Source organism: Thrips palmi, unplaced genomic scaffold, assembly GCF_012932325.1.
Source record: "Thrips palmi isolate BJ-2018 unplaced genomic scaffold, TpBJ-2018v1 HiC_scaffold_10, whole genome shotgun sequence".
Classification (NCBI taxonomy): domain Eukaryota; kingdom Metazoa; phylum Arthropoda; class Insecta; order Thysanoptera; family Thripidae; genus Thrips; species Thrips palmi.
The window spans coordinates 280,251-299,065 of NW_023144621.1; the positions used below are offsets into that span (position 1 = coordinate 280,251).

Sequence of the window (18,815 nt, forward strand, 5' to 3'; positions counted from 1 at the left end):
CCTCTTCGACTAGATTTGGAGGGAGGTATTGGGCTCTAAATTTCATGTTTGACCATTAACTATGTATTACTATACATCTGCAACAAATTTTTACACTGGGTCTCAATTTGAAAAATGCAATATTTTCAGTAGAACCTCCCCTTAAAAAAGCAAAACATGACCGAAAGTGACGAAAATTTCCACCAGTAGTCACAGACACTCTATATATCACCCCTCGACATGTCACGAACCTCCTCTCTCTTCTGTTATGCCCCTTGCGCCCTTCATTTTAGACTTACGGACAACTAGCACCATGAGCTGCGAAAAAAATACCTTTCAAAGCGCCGAGGAGGACTCGGAAAAAGTGGTCCGATTTCATTTAAATTTGGCAGGGGTCTTTCTATGGTCATAATGCATCAGAATATTAACTCCCGGACGACGCCCGAAACACCAGTGAAGTTTGAGGCCACCCTGACGATAACTGTGTTTGGGGTGATTTCTCTGGTGCAGTTATCGGCACCCCCCAAATGAGGGAAAGCAAGAGGAATTTCTGTGCACCAAGCACAGAATGCCTTCTTCAATAGATGGGTAGAAGGAACCTGGCAAGAGAATAGTTTTTTCCGGCCCACATTCACGAGTTTAACGAAAGATTGAACCCCTGTTCCTAGCATGGAAGATAAGAACGGGCGGCCGAAGCAGCTTCATTCTCCACTTGACAAGAAACGTGGCTCTGTTGGCTGACATACTCAACCAAACGCGATGCTGTCTCGGTCCTGCATGCTCAAAAGGTGTCTCTAGCGACCTGCATTGGCCGCATCACAAACGGACGCGTACTTGCAGAGCATGACCCAATTATTCGCCGAGATGACGGTAACTGTACCCCTGCCGATAACTGTATAGTTTACCCTAACCCCCGTAAAGGCTAATTTTCTGTATCGTTTCCGGTCTGTGTTCTTCCTCTGGTCACTGGTACCGTGCCAGTCAAGACCTGCAGGTGATTTGATTTGACACCATGAAGTGGAAGAGGGGAGTATCTGTACTCGTCTTCAAATAGAATTTTTATATTATTATTGTGCCTGCATCACTGCATAGACTTAATTCAGGAAACCATACAAAATATTCAATCCAGGAAGCGGAAGAAGGTATAATTCGATTTATCTCCAGATTGAATTTTCATTCCATTATTCTGTCGATAAAAGTCTGAAATGCAATGAAAACAATTGTACTATCAAACAAAGAAAAGACTAAATACCACTGAATATTTCTTATGTGGCCTGAAATTGCATCATTCTCAATGTACCGTAACTATCAAGCCGTGTTCCAAATTTTTCAAGACGAAGCCTTACTCAAGTCAAAATAGAAGCAAATCTAGGTAAAAATCATGAACAGGTTGGTCTTGTTTGTACTCGTAATCCACGATATCTCCCAAAGTATGTATTTAGTTAGGGTGAGGTGTGGGTGAAAATTTGTACCAAAATTGAATAAAATGATCAATTCACTTGTCAATTTAGTGTAAAATATTCTTCTATTACCGATAGCATGTCTTAAAGGTCTGTGTAATGAACCCCTAAGTGAGTGTTCATCTTACGTGGACTGATGTATGCATGCGCCTTTTCTGGTCACCCAACTCTTTCGACGTCCAAGAATTTTTTTTCTACTCCGTCAACTAGCCACGCATACAGTTTTGTTTAGTGACTATACTTCTTGGAGCAGTTCTTTGTGGTCCATGTAACAATGTAACAGAGAGATATTTCAAATAGCTATCCACTTACTTATATCGTTTAACTTAAAGTGGTAGAACACAGCGAAAAAAACTTAGTTTTTCCAACTAAACAATTGTTAAGTTTGCTCTGCCAAAACAAAAATATAAAATTCAAATTTCTCTGTTACATTGAAGTATAGGGGTTTAGGTAACTCCAAAACAAATTTCAGGTCGTTTCGTCAAGTAACTTAGCGTGGTTGATTTTTCTACTTAACGCTTAATTTCAATGAGAAAAGCCTACTGTGGCTGAATAGGAGGGTAAATTTGGACGAAATTTGGTTTGTAATAGTACTTAGTACTAAGTACTTAGTACTACCTAGTACTTAAACGCCCCAAAGTTTTGACCACCTCAGCCAATTGGTATAGAAGTTTCCATTTTCACCCACACCTCACCTTGACCGTATTGGCACTTGGCAGATAAAAAGAGAACATGAGTCTTTGGTAAAATTTTGAGCACTTTTGGTGATGACGTCAAATCAGTCAGAAAACTTTTTTTATTTGAACAACAACAAAAAATTGAAAAAAAAATTGCCAAAAATTTTTTTGAAGAGGTGTAGGTACAGGTATAGTTTGGTCCAAATCCGTGAGGACAAATGGCTTGCTCTTTAGGTGTGGGATCTGTGAAAAGCCATGGATATACATAATAACTCTTAGAAACGTACCCACTTTGGTTGCAATATTTTCCTCAGTATTTGTCCATAGGAATTTTTGCATCTAATTATGAACAAAATGGTGCGTCCATGATCGCTGTCGCGCGACAGCGACAGTGAGAGCAGTTCGTCCGCTGCTAATACACTACAAACCTAACTGTCTACTAAGTTCACACTTGAAAATGCATGCTTGCAAGTACACACTTAAAAACGCATGCTTGGCCAAGCACACACTTTCAAATGCTCATGCTTAGCATGGAGGTATATTGCGCCAAGCATGCCTTTGTAAGTGTGAACTTGTAGGCATGCCATTGTAAGTGTCTACTAAGTGCACAGCTACGTTTGTAGTGTAGGCTCCGCCCGCTGGCTGGCGGAAGCAAGCGTGCGTTGGCACTGTTGGTCACTCGGGCCGGCAAGCGGAGCGGGCTAGCGCCGAATCCTCTGTCTCTCTCGCACATGACAGTGATCGAGGCGACAGCGATCGAATTGCTACTGTATTCACAATAATTGTTCTGAGCCTGTTTCGGTCAACTGAATTGTTCCCGATACACTCTCAACGTGACAAAATGTCACGTTCGTTTGTGTCACATTCGTTTGGGTGTGAATTGGCCAAAAATCAGCTTGTTCACATTCAAACGAACGTGACACAATGCTCAAACCAACGTGACATACTCTAAGATGCAGCAACCGTTGCAGTTCTTGATCGTGCGTCTACCGTGAGTGTCGATGGTTGTGTTTCTGACCCGCTCCTTCGGTGCCCCCAGCTGCTGGACCTCCCCGACGACGCGCTGCTGGCCGTGCTGGGCTTCCTGCCGCCCAGGCAGCTCTTCGCGTGCCGCGTGGCGTGCCGCCGCCTGCGGGACCTCTGCCTGCACCGCTACCTGTGGCGGCACGTGTCTCTGGATGGGGGAAAGGCGGGTGTGGTGCTCGCCGCGCTGGCTCTCGCCCCCTGCGTCAAGTCGATCGTGTGCTCCGGGCCCAGGGACGTCCAGGCATCCAGAGTCAAAACCACCAATTGCGTAGTGACGAGGCTAAAGTTATTCGTTTTCGGTGGGAGTAACCGGATGGCTCTGGCAATGGAGATGATTCAGAGGCTGTATGCTCTGGGTGGGTTGAGAGAGCTCGATGTGAATATCCGTGCTATCCAGTCTACGGCGCCGCTCCTGCAACAGGTCTATTACCTCCGCGATCTTCGAAAACTTTCATTGTCAGTGAATGGACATGTTGAAGCGCTGGCAGCCAAGTGTAACGAGCTGGAGACTAAGCCATCCTTGCGTGAGCTCCATTATGATGCGCTGACCGGAGGTCGTGCCTTCCTTGAACTGCTGCTGAGGACTCACGCGTCGACGTTGCAAGACGTGTCGCTTTATTTCTGCGCCGATGAAGACATCCCAGCCTCCACTTTGCTCAAGATCCCCGGGCTGCGCTCCCTCAGATGCTTCGCGACAACCAGCCTGCACCATTTGGCGGTTCTGCCCAGCCTGCACACCATTCGATTAATTGGATTATGTGCATCAGGTGCACTGCAATTTCTTCGAGACGCGTCGCACCTTCGGACTGTAGAGCTGGATGCTTGCGATCGTCATTCTCTGCCGGCTTTGGGCAGTTCCCGCTCTGCCCCACTCATTGAAACCCTGCTCGTCAGAAACCTGGTCGTCAGATACAGGGTCTTCTCGGAGAAGCAGCTGCTATCAGTCCTTCCCGAGTTCCCCGCCCTGAAGGTAGTTGACCTCGATGGATGGCCCTCAGACGACTTCCTGCGAGGTGTCAGCCCCGTCTCCGCCCCGAGCCTCGCAACCCTGGCAGTACACTGTCCTCTCCAGTGCGCCCACGCCTTGGTGCACAGCCCCGCTGTTCAAAGTCTGCTTTTGCGGAACCCTCGGCTTCACCTCTTTGTTAGGGAGTTCTTGGAAAACCCATGTGGGAAGAAGAAGAAATCCTGCTCTTGGTGCCGCAAAGGCTGCCATGGAGAGCTTCTGGGGCGTAAAAGTCCCATGTCGTTCTCGTCACACGTTAAAACAGCAGGATGTCCAAGCGACTGCTTTAACGTTACCGCTTGATGGACAAGTTTCCGCTTCTTGTTTGTTTTGTGCGGGATTCATATGATTGTGGCGGAGTTAATTCAATGTGCAATTTAAATGTTACTCTATGGGCCGGGTCCGGTGCACAAAGAGACGACCTGAAAATATGTTAAACCAGCCAAAGTTTGTTTTTATGCGTATTTTGAAATATATCTAGGGCAGATGCCCACATCTTTACACTGTACTCCTATCCGGAAATTTAAAGGCCATCCCGTATACCTTAACTGCTTTACACTTCGCCTTTAAAGTTCTCGCTGGGTGGCATCGCAGGAGACATCACTCCGAATAAGTCTTCAAAATTTTCACTCATGCACTTAAAAAGAATGCGTTTTAGTCTGCGTTGACTGCTGAACACCGCACCCTTTTTCCAACACTGCGAACACTGCAAATCCGAAAGTGAGACTTCTCGCGCCACTCCAGAGGCGACACTTGAACGTCTGGCCAACACGGCAAGGGCTCGCTATCGCTCGCCAAAAATGGTTGTACAGAAACAATTAGATGAGTGAAAATTTAGTCGTTCCAAAACATAGAATTTCATCATGAACCAAAGCGAAACAAATGTCGTTGAGTCTAGAAAGCGACATTTTGTCGTTGAAGAACAAAATTCTTGTTATCACTCTTTACGATACAATTTGTGTGGAAACAACATCTTTTGCAATTATCTGCTCAATTAAAGCATGTTATGAATAATCATCTATTTTGTTCTTCTAAGTCATATGGAAATTACTGTTGTTAAAAAAAAAACCATACAAAATAAATTTAGCGACAAAAGTACTCTATGAATATTGTTGCAGACATTACAAAATTTCTTTTGGACTTTCAATACTTGTCGTTGATGTATTATTGTTGGTGCGTTATTACAAGTTAGTCGTTGTGACATTATCCCTTACACACTAAACTTCTTACGGATACATCCTATCTGTATTACGGACATTTTTGTGCAATTGCAATTACGGATAGATTTTGCTTGTAATACGGATGAAATCATCCGTATTACAAAGAGTTTTACGTCCGTAACATACAGACGAAAATATCCGTATGGTACGGACGTAAAACTCTTTGTAATACGGATGATTTCATCCGTATTACAAGCAAAATCTATCCGTAATTGCAATTGCACAAAAATGTCCGTAATACAGATAGGGTGTATCCGTAAGAAGTTTAGTGTGTAGTTCCAATACGACTATGGTTTAACAAGCTATTCGTTCCACAACAAATCTTGTCGCTAAAAAAGTTAGCGATAAATGTGTCGCTAAGTTACGACAAAATTTTTATCAGTGTCCGTCTCCGAGCTGTCGTCCCTAATTCTACTCTCACTTATATTCTAACCCGTCTCAAAATCCCAAAGTCTCTCAAAATCAACTCTTAGTCTATAAAAGCACTCCCAATTAAACTCAGCACTAATTGTAAAATTTCTCCAGGATCCTGTCTCGAGGGGGTAAACACTTCAAGAAATCGTGTACATACTACTCGGTATTACGCTGTATTACGGAGGTATTACACGTGTATTACGGCCTTAAAATGCAAAAATTTGGCACATTTGACCCGAAAAAGGTATTACGACTACGTGTATTACGCGTAATACACGGTTTTTGTGTACAGGGTATTACGCGAGTGGTTACCCCCTCGCCTGTCTCGAGTTGAACTGGCCGCCCTCGTTTGTCCGTCTGTCTAAGAAGTTCCCCCTCCACACGATTTTGTAAACCCCATTTATTGTAAGAAAAATCAATTTTTGAATCCAAATAAATGTTTGCTCTCTCTCCGTCCGCTCTGCTCTGGCGTGTGAACGTGCCTTGCCACGCGTTACCGGCTTCGCTCCTCGCGCCACAGCCCGTCGCCGGCTACACTGGTAAAACTAAAGCGTAACTCTATGCTTGAGTCAAGCATAAAGTTACGCTTGAAGACGTTATTCTTGAAATGAAGCACACTGTGGCAATTCCCCCAAGCATTTAGATAGGGGGAATCTTGAGGGAAAAGCCTGTTACGCTTGATTTCAAGCGTAAACTAATTACGCTTGAAAACGAAGGGTAATAATACGCTTTAGTTTTACCAGTGTACTCTTGTCGCGCGCGAACTGTGTCAGGACATTCCTGTGTGCCTTCGCGACGGCGAGCAGGTCGCCAGGACGGAAAGAATCGCTTCGTAATACGAAGAAAATGAAGGCATTGCAAAATCGACGAAGAAATGCTTCGTATTATCAAAATCCTTCGTATTATGAAGCAAAATCCTTCGTAATATGAAGCATTTCTTCATAATACGAAGCAATTCTACAACGCCTTCATTATCTTCGTATTTACGAAGCAAATGCTTCGTAGGCTTGTCCACAGTTAAAAGTCTGCGAAGAGTCGCTTCGTAATACGAAGAAAATGAAGGCATTGTAAAATCTACAAAGAAATGCTTCAAACAACAAAACTAAGCAATGATCAGTATGGGAGAACTCGCTCTATAAAAAGTTTTTGAAATAATCGTTCACAAGTTTTAACTTTATTTAAATTTTGAAATAGAATGATAAAAACAAAATACAATTGTCGCCATCATTTGTCCCCACTGTCTTCCAGATTAGGGAGAGAGGAATAACCAGAACCATGGGCACGAACTCCGTCCATACTCGGGTCTCTTCACAGTAAAAAGTCTACGAAGAAGCGCTTCGTAATACGAAGAAAATGAAGGCATTGTAAAATCTACGAAGAAATGCTTCGTATTATGAAGCAAAATCCTTCGTAATACGAAGTATTCCTTCATGATACGAAGTATTCCTTCATAATACGAAGTATTCCTTCATAATACGAAGGAATCCTACAAAGCCTTCATTTTCTTTGTAGTTATGAAGCAAATGCTTTGTAGGCTTTTAAGAGTGTTGATTGGAAACGAAGTTATGAAGGTCCAGTCTTCTGATGGGTGGCAATGGTATACACCACTCGGAACAACAAAGCTTTCAGCCTAAAGAGAGACAAAAAATAAAATAAAACTATTTAGCAAAGTAAAATTCTGCTAAGTTTACCAATTTTGAAAATCAAGAAAAGTAAGCCTATTGTTCAATATGTAAGTTTGAGAATTACAATCCATATGCAATAGCAGTGCACTGCACACGACTGACGTAATTTTCAGAAAAAGCGGAATCGCAAAATGGCGAAACTCACTTGCGACGGAGGGACCGGCCAGGGCCAGACAAAAACAACAGCAGGGATGCATCTCGAACGCCTCCCTCACATTGCACGCCCAGGCGCCCGAAGCCCCGTGACCCGGCCGCACAGGTGAAGGCACCTCCAGAAAGCTTGAAGTTTGGGCTTTCGGCGCGGCGACATTACTTTCCGCTCACGTCGTCACGTCATCTCCAACCGCAGCCACAATACTCTTGTCAGTTGAACTACATACATTGTAGGTTCGCAGTAAATACTGCACACACTAAATGTTTATGTACAATTTTGTACGTGGTGATGCATAATTTTAAACTTGTGTGCCGTCCTGCATGAAATTATGCGTGAATTTGCATAAATTCATGCATCCCACGCATGATATTATGCATTTTCCACGTATGCTCAAAATCGTGCAAGTTGCACGTACAAAATTCTACCTAAACATTTAGTGTGCAGTGTACATTTCCAACAAATACTGTGTACATGCCATCGTATACAGTAAATGCTACGTACTGCACTGCGTGCATGCCAATGTATGTCATACGCTGGTTGCACGCTCATATTTACAGCTGGTTCTAATCGTCAATTCAAAGGATTTGTTTTAGGTTCGTATATACCTTGTACGCAGAATTTACTGCTTCAATGCGCGTGTACGCAGCATTTGCTGCTTACATGGCATGTATGCAGTATGTTGCGTTTTCCGTATTGGTTTCCTCACCGGAGCGAAGCAGGTGGTCGCGCATCCAGTTGTGTGACTGAAGACAACACGGTATTTGAAACCAGGCTTCGGCTGTCTGTCGGTGTTCCAAATTCATTCTCTCTGGTTCATCAAAGGTTCCGTTATTTGATGTAGTACAACCGCACTCGCGAACTTGCTACACTTCTCTCGGGTGAAATTTTCTGCACTCCCCCAAGGGGGGCTGACCATCCGAACCGTGTACGAAGTACTAAATATAATAGGTAATGTTGTGTATTATAGGTATTATTCCGAGTGTCATCTTAAGATTATTGTGTCGTTTTATGTGGTTTTCCGTATACTAAAGGTTTCTTAAGGGGCTCATATGTTAAAAGCACTGTGTAAAAATAATTGATGTAGACGGATAAAGATTTTACAATTTCTGTGTTAAAACCCTTTCAGATAATTGAGAACACACTAAATGTTTATGTACAATTTTCTACGTGGTGATGCACAATTTTAAACTTGTGTGCCGTCGTGCATAAAATTGTGCGTGAATTTGCATAAATTTATGCATTTTCACGCACAATATTATGCAAACTCCCCGCATGCACAAAATCGTGCAAGTGGCACGTACAAAATTCTACATAAACATTTAGTGTGAAAGCTTCATTTTGGCTTAAAGTAAAGTGACTTTGGACCTTTATAGGGAAATTTAGTCAAAAGGTTAAATTTTTGGTTTTTGTAAGATTTTTTTTGCATACTTGCTCAGATCTGTGGGAGGAAAATCAGGGAGACTAATCCCTAGTAGTGTCATAGAATTGACTAGAATGGGCCTTTTATCTGCAATAGTTTTCAAAAAAAAAATATAAAATCAACTTTGTGTTCAAAAATTTGTTTATAAAATTACTAAAAAAATTGTTTTGCCCCCCCCCCCCTCTCCCCTGACGCGAGGAGACAGCTACGGCCCTGGCCGTCCTTTCAAAATGCACGAATTTCAAGCGCATCAACAAAAGCGTTGTTGCGCACAAATTCGTGCATTTTATAACATGCAAAGCTTATGCACGAAAAACGACATAGTAATTCAGTGTGTTTGCTTCTTTCCAGGACCGTGCACCGTGCGCTGGACTCCTCGTTTACCGAAGCCCGCCCGCGCTTCCCGCTCCGTCTTCACTGTCGGCTCGGCGACCAAGTTCTTGTGAAAGCACCCTGGATTGATCGTCTTCTGCTTCTTCCATCTGGACCTTCTCCTACAGTGGGTCGTGCTTCGTCGCTGCCGCTATGACTCACGTGAGTGCATCCTGCTTTCGGACCGCTGGTCATATGGGCCACTTTCGTGATATGGGAGTCAAACGGTGGAACACAATATCAAGGGTCAGCTGAAGTAATTTTGGGACTCGGAATAAAGTGGAACAGCTACAGTTTCAGCCTTCTTTTACCGATTGTTTCTTATTAGCAGACGCATCTCTGTAAACAACCATAACTTAGTATTCCGTTCTTAAAGAGATGGGCTCAGTTCACCTCTTGAAAAAGTGTCGACAATATCATATTAAATATCTATTAATAGTAAAACCTCTATATCTGTGTTGTGGAGGGGGTGATGTGGGGTGGTGGGGGCTCGAAGGTCGTACGCGGATATTAATTATTTAAACGATTAATATATTTTATTATTAATTATTTAAGATATTTATTAGAGATTCCTTAGCCGAGTAACCGAGTGCCTGTACTCGTTTCCGACTCCTGGCCGAAGAAGCGGCGAGGCTACGCTGGCGATGGTATGAGAAATTCACCAGTGGCGGTGAGACTACGCGGGTGACGATATGAGAAATTCACCAGTCAGCGCCCCGGGCGAGCTTGTGGTGAGTGGCCGGCGCGGGCTTTTTGAATTCACGCCTTACGATAAACATAAAATCGGCCCCACTGCAGCACTACCATGTCGAAATCGTGCATCCTTCGTTGCGTCCCCTGCACCACACTCACCGTGCAGAGGCGAATCCAGAGGGGAGAGCACGATGATGTGTCAAAAGTTCCCTGCCTACAGGGGCAACATGCGACTTTTTTCTTCACCGCTGAGAGCCTCGAACAAAAGCAAAGTGCGATCTGCCGGTAGGAGCCCACAACATACCTCTAATAGCGATGTCAGGCTGAACTGTGCCTGGTGTGTGTGATTTTGCTGGCAGTTGGCTCTGGTTGGCAGAGCCCGGCCTCGGACCCAGTGCCCCGCCACCTTAGTCCAAAGTGTGTTTCCGCGGGGTTGCCTGCACTACTGCGGCTGGACGCACCCACAGACAGTCTGTGTACGTACGCCACGCCGACGTGCAGGGGCGCACCGCACGGTCACAGCCCGTGCAGACCATTGAACGTGACCCTCGTTGCGGAGCGTCGTCATGGGCGTGATTGTCTTCCGTCGTGTCAGGGCGTTGGCCAAGGCGCAAGGGGACGCGGGAGCACACCCTCCTGCTTCGCGACACGGGCTCGGCCCTTGCGTGGGTTGCCACCGCCACCTCCAACGCCGTGAACGGGAAGCAGGTGTTTGCATAGACTGATTCTGCCTTCACCACGCATAGGGCATTTCAACATGCAGGGAGGGGAGAAGTGGAAAGGGAGGGGGGGGCCTGGAGAGCTCTCTGGTGAGGAACTCACCTGGGGAGCCCGCATCGCGATGTCCCTCTTTCGTTGTGCAGGGATCACGCATTGAAAAGATAATTTCTGCCGACCAGGGCCCTGGTCATCGGGTGCAGCGGGTTGCATAGCACTTGCCAGTCCACACCCCTACAAAATTTCAGCCCTCTTGGTCAGTGGGTATGGAAACTGAGAGCAATCAAAGTTTTTGGCTATTTTGCTTTAGACGTTTTTGACTAAATTGCACTTTCTTTACTGAAATGCTCCGGAATTCTCTTCTTTTCGATGCAAATTGGTACCCGAACGTAAAATTGAGTGGCAAATCTGAGTCTGCATGCAGAATCTGCAAGCAGTTCATCGTTGATAAAAACGCACTCAAAGCCAAAAAAAAACTTTTGGGTATTTTATAACCTTTTAATTTTTTGCCCATCTCGGAATCCAAACTGCACTGCAAAAAATTCCGTGGTTTGGCACGGAAAATGTACGGAAAAATGGGGTACAGACGGGTACGGAAAAGGTACGGACCTTCTGTACTGGTTCTCTGTGGTCCCCATGAGGATCTCATGTAAACAGGTACAGAAAACATGTACAGAACCTCCGTGGTTGGCAAGGTACGGACGGTCCAGGTAAAAAATTGACCAGACATGTTCCGTGTAATTTCTGTACTTTTTTCTATCAGTGTTGGACGCGTCCTGAGCGGGACGGGAAATCATTCCTCAGACTACCTAAAAACAAGCGGCTCGAGTTACTGGGGTAGCCCAGTTAGATTAGATTTTGACCCTAAAAAAATTAGCAAAAACGCGCCGCTTTGGGGATCGATAGTACCACCCATAAGCATCAAATCCTGAAAATTCCCAAGAATTCCCATCATGCATTCTCCCGGAAACGGCGTTCAAAGTCCGCCATTTTGGATTTTGGGGCCCAAGTGGTTATCAGCCTCTACCGGCCAAACGGTTCGTCCGACAGAGTCGCCCGACGGCTCAAATTAATCGTCATGCATAGAGCTACAATCTGCATTAGTCGGATTTTGTTTTATATCAGTACGCACTGGAAAAATTTTACACTAAAGTGGAATTTTTGATTTTCTGGAAAGTCATATCCATCTTTGAGTCCACTTTCCTCTTTTCTTGTCAAGATATCGGTAAAAAGTGCTTCTCTATGCGTTGTTGGCCTATTTTTTCCGAACAGATTGGTATCTAATTGATCCCTGTGGGACCAATATTGGCCGAGATAGAGCGCCGAGACTTGAGCGCCGTGACCCGGCGGGAGGCATATTTTGTACCCCGGCGCCAACCTTCAAGTCGCACTAACTCGCTCATTAATGATCGCACAGGGTTCACTCTTACACGAAAAGAAGCACAAAAGTCTGCCCTACAACATGGATGTATTGCATTTGAACTCGTACTCATCGCGTTTCATATAAAAGCGGAAAAATCCGGAAATTTTGGTGTTTTGTCAGGGTTTATCTTGGTTTTCGACCGATTTGGGGCAGAGTAACGATCCAGATAGAAACTTTACGTTATCCCAGCTGTCAAGCACTCTTTTCTGAAGCGCTCGACGCTTCTCACGTCATTTTCCGTCAAACTATACCCGTTAAACAGCTAGCATTCAAAATCGGCGCGTGCAGCAAGCGGGTTGCCTACCTGCCCCTTAGGGGACTGCCATGCACCAAGCCAATCAAGCACGAAAAAGTGCTGTAAATTCGGACAGGGACGTGCTAATGGGCTGAACTTTTGGGATCGGGTAAGGTTCATGACGTAGATACTTGCCTCAAAATTCCCAAAACACCCCGGGACCAGGCTGGCCGTTACGCCTGTCCAATGTTCAAATCGTTGTTAAAATGTAGGGCTTATGCATACCCACCGTAACTTTTAACCAATAGGGCCTGGTTCAATAGGGTTTCTTTTGCTGAACGCACGCTAAGACGCCCTACAATAGTTATGAAGACATGTTTTGTGATCCGAGCTCAAGTATGGACTCTACAGAGGGTCAAAGGCAGCAAAGAAAGGCCAAAGTGGCACATGATGCAGTTTTTTGCTGCCTTTGACCCTCTGTAGAGTCCATACTTGAGCTCGGATCACAAAACATGTCTTCATAACTATTGTAGGGCGTCTTAGCGGTGGGTATGGTTTGGGCGCTGCAGTGCTCGCAACATTGACAACTGCTGAATGTTCAATCCAAAGAGATCTAATCGATCGGTGCGTCTGACAGCAATTTCGGGACTGAAAGTCAAAAAGTGCAGTCCTCAATCACCGGTTCCCAAAAAATATATCGAGGGAGTACTTCAGATAGTACTCCAGAGGCATAGTTTTCGGTCCCAATCCATCTTGGCTCCATATTTCACAGACCGTAAGTAAAAGATAAAGAAAAACTTCCTAAAGAAACCTGCCGGAAATCAAATTTTGAACAAAAAAAATCTTGATGCAAATTGTTGTCGGACGCACCGATCGATTAGATCTCATTGCGTTGAACATTCAGCAGTTGTCAATGTTGAAAGTACTGCAGCGCCGAAACTATACCCATACCCTCAGTAAATCAAGCCGCTTGTTTTTAGGTAGTTGTCTGAGGAATGATTTCCCGCGTAAGACGGGTCCAGTTTGGATTCCGAGGTAGGCAGAAAATTAAAGGTTGTAAAACACTAAAAAAATGTTACTTTTTGGCTTTGAGTGCGTTGTTATCAACGATGGACTGCTTTGGGGTCGATTCTGCGTGCAGATTCGGATTTGCCACTCAATTTTACATTCCGGTACCAATTTTCATACCTCAGGCCCGAAAAGAAGAGAATTCCGGAGCATTTCAGTAAAGAAAGTGCAATTTAGTCAAAAACGTCTAAAGCAAAATAGCCAAAAACTTTGATTGCTCTCAGTTTCCATACCCACTGACCAAGAGGGCTGAAATTTTGTAGGGGTGTGGACTGGCAAGTGCTATGCAACCCGCTGCACCCGATGACCAGGGCCCTGGTCGGCAGAAATTATCTTTTCAATGCGTGATCCCTGCACAACGAAAGAGGGACATCGCGATGCGGGCTCCCCAGGTGAGTTCCTCACCAGAGAGCTCTCCAGGCCCCCCCCTCCCTTTCCACTTCTCCCCTCCCTGCATGTTGAAATGCCCTATGCGTGGTGAAGGCAGAATCAGTCTATGCAAACACCTGCTTCCCGTTCACGGCGTTGGAGGTGGCGGTGGCAACCCACGCAAGGGCCGAGCCCGTGTCGCGAAGCAGGAGGGTGTGCTCCCGCGTCCCCTTGCGCCTTGGCCAACGCCCTGACACACTCTACCAAAAATGTCCTGTAAATGCCGTTAATTTATTACCAGTTTTCACTGTAGGTCAATTCACAGCGTTTACTGTGATCTGCTCACGGGATTCACTGTGATCTTGTTCGCGGTGTTCACTGTGATCTGGTCCCCAGTAAACACTGTGAGTTTGACGCCGCTAAGCACCGAAGAACTGCAAATCAGGCTCCAATTCACGGCGTTTACTGTGGCCAGATCACAGTGAACACTGTAACCGAGATCACAGTGAACGCCGTGAACTAGTTCACAGCGAACGCCGTGAATTGCAAAACAGCAAACATTGGTAATAAATTAACGGCGTTGACAGGACATTTTTTGTAGAGTGCACGACGGAAGACAATCACGCCCATGACGACGCTCCGCAACGAGGGTCACGTTCAATGGTCTGCACGGGCTGTGACCGTGCGGTGCGCCCCTGCACGTCGGCGTGGCGTACGTACACAGACTGTCTGTGGGTGCGTCCAGCCGCAGTAGTGCAGGCAACCCCGCGGAAACACACTTTGGACTAAGGTGGCGGGGCACTGGGTCCGAGGCCGGGCTCTGCCAACCAGAGCCAACTGCCAGCAAAATCACACACCACAGGCACAGTTCAGCCTGGCATCGCTATTAGAGGTATGTTGAGGGCTCCTACCGGCAGATCGCACTTGCTTTTGTTCGAGGTTCTCAGCGGTGAAGAAAAAAGTCGCATGTTGCCCCTGTAGGCAGGGAACTTTTGACACATCATCGTGCTCTCCCCTCTGGATTCGCCTCTGCACGGTGAGTGTGGTGCAGGGGACGCAACGAAGGATGCACGATTTCGACATGGTAGTGCTGCAGTGGGGCCGATTTTATGTTTATCGTAAGGCGTGAATTCAAAAAGCCCGCGCCGGCCACTCACCACAAGCTCGCCCGGGGCGCTGACTAGTGAATTTCTCATATCGTCACCCGCGTAGTCTTACCGCCACTGGTGAATTTCTCATACCATCGCCAGCGTAGCCTCGCCGCTTCTTCGGCCAGGAGTCGGAAACGAGTACAGGCACTCGGTTACTTGGCTACAGAAATCTCTAATAAATATCTTAAATAATTATTAATAAAATATATTAATCGTTTAAATAATTAATATCCGCGTACGACCTTCGAGCCCCCACCACCCCACATCACCCCCTCCACAACACAGATATAGAGGTTTTACTATTAATAGATATTTAATATGATATTGTCGACAAATTTTCAGGAGGTGAACTGAGCCATCCCCTTCTTAAATTCTAAAAAAATTATTAGTAGTTTACCTAGAAAACGATAATATCAGCACAGTAATTAGCAATTAATAAGTAATACAAAGAAAAAAAAATCAAGTGTTACGGTTGCTGGTTGCTTACAGAAATGCGTCTGCTAAGCCCTGTATAATGCTGAGAGTGTATTTTCAGGAATGACATAAATTTTAGAATTCACATAGGAATTTTTTGTCTATGCTTCATTTCCAGCGTAACAGCTATAAGAGCAGCATTTTGAAACGTAGATTTATTCTTGACTCAAGCGTACGCTTGAGTTAGCTATGCTTTAGATTTGCCAGTGTTTCTCAGTATAAACATTGGCGCTTAGGGCGGCTCATACATGTTAAAAGCACTTTGGAAAAAAAAAATTGATGTAGATGGATCAAGATTTTACAATTTCTGTTTCAGAACCCTTTTAGATAATTGAGTAAGCTTCATTTTGGCTTTAAGTAAAGTGACTTTTGACATTTTTTGGAAATTTAGTCAAAGATAAGATAAAAATAAAAACAATAAAAACAATAGAAACCACAGGCTAAGAGTGCACAATATGAGATCGTTGCAGAGATCAATTAATTAGGCACGTAATTGTAAGTCTTGGTTGTTTGGGTTGTTTCCTCCCTTTAAGAAAAAAAATTACCGTCCACCTGCTTTTTGGAGGTGGTTTCGAAGGCATTATAAATGCAAATCGTGGTCAGATGATGGCACTTAAGCCGTGGCAAAATTGATCCAGGAAGCGGAAGAAGGGGATAACTCCATTTTGGCCATTTTCCAGGAGAAACCAAAAACTGTTAGGAGGGAAAACTAAAACAAAACAAATGAATGTTGCACATGTTAATAATTTCAAAAAGCATTAGTAAAATTTTGGAAAAAAATAAAAAGTGTAAGGTCACTCCGTAGAGGATTTCTGCAACTTATCGCTTTCCGTTGAAATGGAAAACAGAGTCAGCTCACCTTATATTTCCTAAACAAAGAGGAATTTGGAGACAAGTCAAGTGGAACAATAGTCTGCATGAAGTGTATGTTACTCTGGTGTATTTTTTGGACTTAGCTCTTTTTTCCAAATTGAAATTTAAAATTAAGGGGGGGCTAAGTTGAGTTGAATCTTTTTACACAAGCTTCATAAAAATACAAGTTGAGTTATATCCTTTTGCCAATTTGTCAAACGGACTCATGTGGACTTCCGTTGAGTTATCTCCATTTTCCAATGAAATTTAGACCGTAAAAGGGGTTAAGTTGAGTTATACCCTTTTTCCATGTGGATTTTCTCCTAAACCGCTTGGAATTCAGTCAAATAATTTGGTGTAATGATGGAAACCATTCTAAGGCACAATATTAAAATACAAACTCAATTTGGGGATAAGTCAAGTTATTCCCTTCTTCCGCTTCCTGGATCAATTACAGGGATCCGTAACTTAACATAAAACTAACACTGCTTTCATAACGTAACATAAGACAATGTTCGCTAAAGGTTAAGGGTACGGACTTTTGCAAGTACTTCCAAAAAAATTTCCACACAAATAAGAGACACAAGAAAAATAACTTATCCTTTTGAAAAGAATTTAGAAGTTAAGGGTTATAACTTTAACTGGTACGATAACGTTATGATGCCCTTGTGAGGTAAGTTAAGGATCCCTGCAAAATTACTTGGACCACCGAGGCGCCTTCTTTAGATAAAATCATTCTTCCAAAAACAAATACTCACCCAGTGCGCATATTTTAAGTAATTTTACCTCCAAGGCTTTCTTGAGCGTGCGTCTACCGTGAGTGTCGGTAGTGGCTATATTGACGGTAGCGGTAAAGTTACGCGACACCGATTTCAAAGTAACTTTGCCCATGCCTGGTGGCTGTTTCTGACTCGCTCCTTCTGTCCCCCAGCTGCTGGACCTCCCCGACGACGCGCTGCTGGCCGTGCTGGGCTTCCTGCCGCTCAGGCAGCTCTTCGCGTGCCGCCGCCTGCGGGACCTCTGCCTGCACCGCTACCTGTGGCGGCACGTGTCTCTGGATGGGGAAAATGAGGGTGTGGTGCGCGCCGCGCTGGCTCTCGCCCCCTGCCTCAAGTCGATCGAGTGCTCCGGGCCCAGTGCCGTCCAGGCATCCAGAGTCAAAACCACCAACTGCGTAGTGACGAGGCTAACGTTGTTCGTTTCCGGTCAGAGTAACCGGATGGCTCTGGCAATCGAAATGATTCAGAGGCTGCACGCTCTGGGCGGGCTGAGAGAGCTCCGTCTGACCTGCACCAATCGCCGGACAATGACGCCGCTCCTTCAGGCGGTCTATGATCTCCGCGGCCTCAAGACGCTCCTATTGGACGCCACAGGCGCTCAAGAGTGTCTCCCGGCTGCGTGGTGCGACCGAGAGGCGGAGCCCTCATTGAGTGACCTCGTTTTCGTCTCACACACCGCAAATCCTTTCCTCCAACTGCTCCTGAAGACTCACGCATCGACTCTGCAAAACGTGAGGCTGCTCACAGGGGACCACGTACCTGTGTCCTCGTTGCTCAACATCCCCGGGCTGCGCTGCCTGAGGTGTTCCCCGAATGTTGACCTGAGTCCGTTCGTGGCGCTGCCCAGCCTGCGCACCATTGAGCTCTTCGACGCAGAAGGCTACCACCGCGGTGCGTTGCAGTTCCTCCGTGAAGCGTCGCACCTGCGGAGTGTACGGCTGTGGGACTGCACGGACTCTGTTCTGCTTGCTCTGGGCGAGTCGCCCTCTGCTCCACTCATCGAACAGCTGGTCTTCACTTTCAGCAAGCGCCCCGTCTTGAAGGCGCTGTCATTGGCCCTTCCCAAGTTTCACGCTCTGAAGGTTCTCGACGTTCAGAGCGAATTCTTTGACAGCCTAGACACCGTTTGGCAGGTTGTCTGCCACGAGCCCACGCCGAGGCTCATCACCCTGGTGGTATATCCTTTCGTCTACGGCGACGGCAGGTGCCTCCACGAGTGGCTGCACAGCCGCTATGTCCAGGATGTGCTCTGGACGAACCCCTGGCTTCACCTCTGTGTGAGAGCACAAAACCTACGTGGTAGGTGTAATTCATGTTCGTGGTGCCTTGAGGACTGCCACCAACTCCTTCGACGCTCTGCTCCTAGGTCGTTCTCGTCGCACAGCAAGAAGGCTGGATGCCCCAAGGATTGCTTTGACATTACAGCTTGATAGGCAGGGGACTGCTTTTCAGTCCTATTTCGTGGTGTAATTCTAGTGCGTGTTATATTCTTGTTTCTTTAAAGTACTACTTGAACATGTAACTAAGGAAAATTTCTTGTGTTAATTTCATGTGTAACTTATACATGTTACCTTATGTTCTGCGGCCTGTACACCTATCAGAGTAAATTTGTTGTTGCCCTGCAGTTTGTCTTTTTTACTC

The 18,815-nt window shown here is 45.4% G+C and overlaps 3 protein-coding genes across 10 annotated transcripts in view; 2 read left to right on the plus strand and 1 right to left on the minus strand.

Moving 5' to 3' along the window:
* Window positions 1–18,815, minus strand: part of LOC117646678 — a 586,045-nt gene that overhangs the window by 234,094 nt on the left and 333,136 nt on the right. The window lies entirely within an intron of this gene.
* LOC117654189 (F-box/LRR-repeat protein 12-like) lies at window positions 2,647–4,656 on the plus strand. Its single transcript, XM_034400418.1, has 2 exons — window positions 2,647–2,652; window positions 3,156–4,656. Exons 1-2 carry the CDS (start codon window positions 2,647–2,649, stop codon window positions 4,449–4,451), a joined length of 1,302 nt encoding a protein of 433 aa, XP_034256309.1. The 3' UTR covers window positions 4,452–4,656.
* LOC117646534 lies at window positions 5,891–18,798 on the plus strand. Of its 8 annotated transcripts, XM_034387597.1 has the most exons (4): window positions 7,361–7,494; window positions 7,581–7,726; window positions 9,393–9,575; window positions 17,327–18,798. In XM_034387597.1, the coding sequence occupies exons 3-4, from the start codon at window positions 9,567–9,569 to the stop codon at window positions 18,602–18,604; spliced, it is 1,287 nt and encodes a 428-aa protein (XP_034243488.1). In that variant the 5' UTR covers window positions 7,361–7,494; window positions 7,581–7,726; window positions 9,393–9,566; the 3' UTR covers window positions 18,605–18,798. The 8 variants fall into 8 exon arrangements, with proteins under 8 accessions (XP_034243501.1, XP_034243507.1, XP_034243495.1 ...); XM_034387610.1 differs by lacking the exons at window positions 7,361–7,494; window positions 7,581–7,726 and adding an exon at window positions 5,891–5,910; XM_034387616.1 differs by lacking the exons at window positions 7,361–7,494; window positions 7,581–7,726 and adding an exon at window positions 6,168–6,187.